General features: G+C 45.7%; 1 protein-coding gene across 1 annotated transcript in view; it reads right to left on the minus strand.

Annotated features, from left to right (window-relative positions):
• The window catches only part of SLC4A4 (solute carrier family 4 member 4), a 353,144-nt gene that overhangs the window by 26,364 nt on the left and 321,680 nt on the right, over positions 1–5,100 (minus strand). The window contains exons 19-20 of the mRNA XM_023507587.1: positions 3,490–3,668; positions 2,162–2,234 (exon numbers count right to left, since the gene is read on the minus strand). Of these exons, the coding sequence (XP_023363355.1) occupies positions 2,162–2,234; positions 3,490–3,668 (252 nt within the window). The remainder of the gene's footprint in view (positions 1–2,161; positions 2,235–3,489; positions 3,669–5,100) is intronic.

Genomic DNA, 5,100 nt, shown 5'->3' on the forward strand with positions numbered 1-5,100 from the left:
GGGGTGAGCCGAGCACGGATTACTCAGGAAGGCGGAAGGAAAGCAGGCTCGTGTTCTGAGTCTCCCCGGCTTCCTTCTCTGCCCTGACCTGTTTCTATGAGTACTAAGGTCCTTGGCATGGAGAGACAAAAGACCCATCGTGAAGAACAAAAGTGCTCTCAGTTTTAGCTTCTCTGTAGCCGTATTCGGGTGCAAAATGAGAAAACGGTTAGGAAGCAGTGTTGTTGAAAGTGTGAGTCTTGCATCTCCTCCCTCAAAATAGCAATTTATACAGTATCAGCTCTCTGCATCCCTTTGGGATCATACGTGATTACTGAACTTCATGAACAGATTCTCCAGGATTAAAGCCAATTTGTTGTAACGCACACACACACAATTTAAACACATCTGGCTTTTTTGAATTAAGATTTTATGCTGTATTAGTAGAAAGAAGTAATATAAAAGATGGGAGAGTTGGTGAGCTAATCTGAACAGATGAGATTTCTGTGTGCTCCCTTGCTGGTGACTAAGCAGCAGGAAACCTAGAAGGGCCATGGCCACCGAGCCACAGAATCCACCTTCAGGGAGCCCGGGGGGGACTCTGCTTCCAGAACAGCCGCCCACCTTACAGGGTTATAACTGCCTGTGATGAGCTCCCTAAAAATGGGGAATGAGGGGCACTGCCTTAGAGGGAGGCTCTTCCACTGGCCGATGTGTTGCATCCAGGACAACAGAGCACAGAACACTTGGCCTTGAAGCCGTGCAGCTCCCTGCACCTTCACACCCACCCTGCCACCTGCTTTGCACTGGCAGAGGTGACAGCATGTTTCCTTCTGTCCCTGCAGAATGCAGCTTCTGTGCTCTTTTAAGGCCCTCTCTGTACATAGCCAGAGACAATTTCTCTGAGGTTACCTGAAATCTTAATTTCTCATGTTTAGATGAGATATGTATTTTGTCACGAATCCAGGCAGAAATTTTAATTTAACCAGATAACTGGCATTGTGGAAAACAAAGAAAAATAAATAAATAATTAAATATTTTATCTGTTTACCAATTATTCTGTAAGTAACAGCACACTAGTCTAAATAGCCTCAAGGCAATGCCAGTCTTAGTTATAGGCTAAAATATAAAAGTTTCATTTTCCTCCAATTTGTCTGATTGGCATAAAATCTGCTAACTTGAGAGAAGTGTTTACTGCTGTACAGTTTGAAATTGTCAGAGGAACATACTGCCTCATTACTTGTGTAATTAAATGAGCATTTGAAAAATCTTAGAAATTAGAATTGTTTAAAAATAAAGATTTTTCAAGGAAAAGTTGGAAGGATATTGTTAACAGTGGTTGTTTACAGCTGTTAGGCCTGTGGGTGACTCTCACGCCTCATACTGTGGTATAAAGCATAAGATACAAATCATCAATGTTGGCTCACATTGTTTATATAATAGAAAAAAAAGAATGAGATGTTCATATCACAAAAGGAAACTGGAAGCTCCATGAGCAGGAACACACTAACCTTTATTTACCTTTCTGCTCCGCAGTCGACTTTCACACACAGTTTACATCTATCCATTAGGGAGACAGCCACCCCCAATCAGACCTAAGTATTAACTCCTAAACTCTAAGTAACTACCACAGCATTTTTCTTCTTTAGAAGTCCATTTCTAACCTTTTCTAATTATAGATAAGTAATTTTAGTCTAATATCCCTTTGTGGACTATGAGGTCTCTGGTTCAAAGAAAATAATTAAAAACAGGAGAAAAAAATTCCAATTTTTCATCCTGAATCACACATGCTACCCAGGAATCGAGCGGGGAAAGTGGGCAGGATTTGAGCACAGGCCGTTGGAGGGTGGTGGGGAGAGTGTGCTCGGGAGTGTGGAGGGTACAGAGTGTGTGGGGATCAGTCGGACCCAACTCCCTGACGCTGCTGGGCTCACAGGTCAGAATGTGGGAACGCTGGGAACTTCGTATGGTTCAAACGACTGCAAAAATAATAAGGGCAGGGGTGCAACAGTGGGAAGGAAGTCACGCCAGGCTTCTCTGCAGCCCTCTTGCTGCCTGCCTTCTGTTTCACTGGCCACAGAACTGAAGAGTCCTGCAGATTTCTATAGGGGTCTCACTCTTCACACATCCAATCATGTCAGTGCCTGAGAAGGAGGGAGAGGTGAGGGCTTCACATATTTACCTTCAGGATGGGAGCCATAAAGACTGACAGACCAGTCAGAATAAACACAAGGGTTCCAGTGACTCTTTGTTCCCTGAAACCAAATCAAAAAATTACCAATCTGCCTCTTGTTTTCATAAACACACGCTTGTCTTTTCACCTTCAAAATAAGACTTTAAGTTGACCAAGTCAATGTTTTGGCTAAAATAGCAAAGGTGTTGATATCATGTAATTAATATGTCAAGGACAGCATACACGCTCAACATAACTATAGAAATCTCTTAAAGCTATTGCAGTTTGTTATTTGAATTCATGAAGAAGTGATCCTGCTACACTGTTTGCTCCTTCTAGAATCAAGAAAGAAAGATCAATTGCTCTCAGTCCATCAAGTTACAGGCCTCTTGGAAGCCCTCACTTTTAAAACAATCTGTCCTGTTGTGTAATTATACCTTTCATAGGAGACACATATTACATTGTCCCACATGCTAATTAACAAAGAGTTCAGGGAAATTTCATGAGTGCAAAAAACACATCAGTCTAATTTCCAAATCTATAATGACAAAAGTACTTTTTAACAAATATGATTCCCATCCTCTACCCTCTTCCAGCCCCTCCCTCCCAAAGAATCACCCATTGTCATGGCGTGGGAAAGGATGGCCCTGTGTGAGCTCTACCCAAGCCCTCGCCAGCAGGGTTTGCTGCAAAGAGGCCTTGACAGAGGACACAGGTGGTCTTCCATCATTGCCCTTCATGGCTATCAAATCTAACAGCTGGAGGTAAAAGTTCCCCAGAGCTTATGAGGGCAGAAAATGATTTGGAAAATAAGAATCTTGAAAATGAGAAGCAGACCAAGGGCAGATCCTCAAACTGTGGTGACATTTATCCAGCCTGCCAGGTGTTTTTGCCACCGCTGCCTGTCCTGCTTTGCAGCTGACTCGTCTCGGGACCTGCAGTCCGGCCCTCCAACAGTCTGAGGGACAGTGAACTGGCCTCCTGTTTAAAAAGTTTTAGGACCCCTGCCCTAGGGTTTTAGAGCCTTTATACGTGGTGGTGGCAGGTGACCACTGCAGCACCAGGCACCACCTGCAGGCTGCAGAGAAGGGTCTGGTTGTGCTTTTATGTTGCCTCGTTTAGCCTTTTGGTAATCAAGAAAAATTTATGTATCATAAGCAGCAAACATAAAATCAAAACCTCTTTCTGATGAAAATTTACTCCTTTCTGGAACAGAAAATATAGGAATAATTAATTATCACCAGCCCTATCTCCTCCAAATCTGCTCCTTCCCTTCTGACTGGCACAGGTGTCTGGAGAACCTGCTCTGTAAAGCCACCGTCCTCTGACTCACACACCTCACTCCCAGAAACTTGGGCTGCTCTCCAGGTGCTGAAGTCTCCGTCTCCATCTTCAAACTGTCGATGTGAGCGATGGAGATGACGGTGGCGGCCACATACCACGGGAGACCCATGAAGGAGCACACGACCATGAGGACGGCCACCCAGAAGAGGTCCAGGTGATACCCGGCTCCTTTCTGTGGAACAAACAGACTCACATTCACCATCTGGTCACACTCCCAGACCAGGATCAAGGTTACAAAAGAAATCTGCTCAGTCTGCTTGGCAAGATAAACTCCTTGAGGGAAAGGGCTCATCTCCCTCACATTATCCGCCCCCTCCCCCCGCAATTAAACACACAGCGACCTCCCATAGCTGCCGCGGCAGAGCCCTCCACCACCACTGGGGAACTGTTCACCTTGGATTTCAGCCACGGTGTTAGAGTCTGACCTCTGTTCGTGACCATCCCAGGGACTGTCACACACTGGCCAAGGAGCAGAGAGGACACCCTAAAGACGAGGCTGCTATACTAATCCATGTGCGGTGAAAATTAGGGCCACTTAAGGAGGCGGTCAGCTATGGAGGCCCCACTGCACTTGTCACTGCTAACTGACCTCTCTGGATCTAATTCTCTAACCAGAACAGTGGACATATATGCATACTTTTAAGAGCAGTTGGGGCCATTCAGTAAAGGAGACACAGCATCCTGTACAGGGTGACCAGACGTCCAGCTTTTCAACAATTTGTCCCATGTCCCATGGCATTTTAAAAAAGTCCCGATTTTTGGAAAGAATGCATGAACAGGTGGGAGAACAAGAAGGGAATATACGGTTTTCGGCTGTCATGTGGCTATTTCGCCAGAATATGAGTTTTATATTATTTTTGTTAATTTTATAATGTTAAACTGTAATAATAACAAACAATTGCCGAGAAGTGATTATGGAGAACTGCTTATCAAAGTTTGCATTGTTGTCAGGCCCTGCCCTGCCCTGCCCTGCCCCCACCTTACCAATGTTAAAATCTGGTCACTCTAATAGCAACTTGGAGCACAGTGGTGGCTTTAGCAGTGTGCTGGCTGCTTCTGTTAACACAGGACCCGAGAACAGCCCCTCGCCCCTAGGCCCGAGCATGGCTAGCAGCCTCTGCTCACCTGAGGGCACTCAGTGCGTGCAGATTTAAGATCTGAAAGCAACCTTGAGAAAGTACGGAGAAGACCATCTCCCACCTTACATAGCATATGGAAATAATTGTGTAACAGTCTACTACATGTCACCATTGCAGTGACTGACAGCCCTTACCCAGAATGGGCTGGTTGCAGACAACACCTAAGGGTCCGAGGAACACTGACAGGAGCACAGACAATCCCCCTGAAGGCCCAGCGTTCACTCCTTTGATAGGATGTGAAATGTGTCCACAGTGTGATTCTACGGCTATGCTTCTCTGCTCTATTTATGAAGAAATTGAATGCCCGACACCCTGTGGTGTCCGGGAAAACAGAGCAGACCTTTTCACAGTAGGGAAGAGCAGCACCAGAGCCAGTGCACCCAGCCAAGGCGCTGCCCTGAAGCTGAGCCGTGACCTGCACTGGGGCTGCCATTGTTCAGCTCTCTGCCTGCACTGCTGCTGTCC

The sequence above is a fragment of the Otolemur garnettii genome, unplaced genomic scaffold, assembly GCF_000181295.1.
Source record: "Otolemur garnettii isolate 467f Iridium unplaced genomic scaffold, OtoGar3 scaffold00191, whole genome shotgun sequence".
Classification (NCBI taxonomy): Eukaryota; Metazoa; Chordata; class Mammalia; order Primates; family Galagidae; genus Otolemur; species Otolemur garnettii.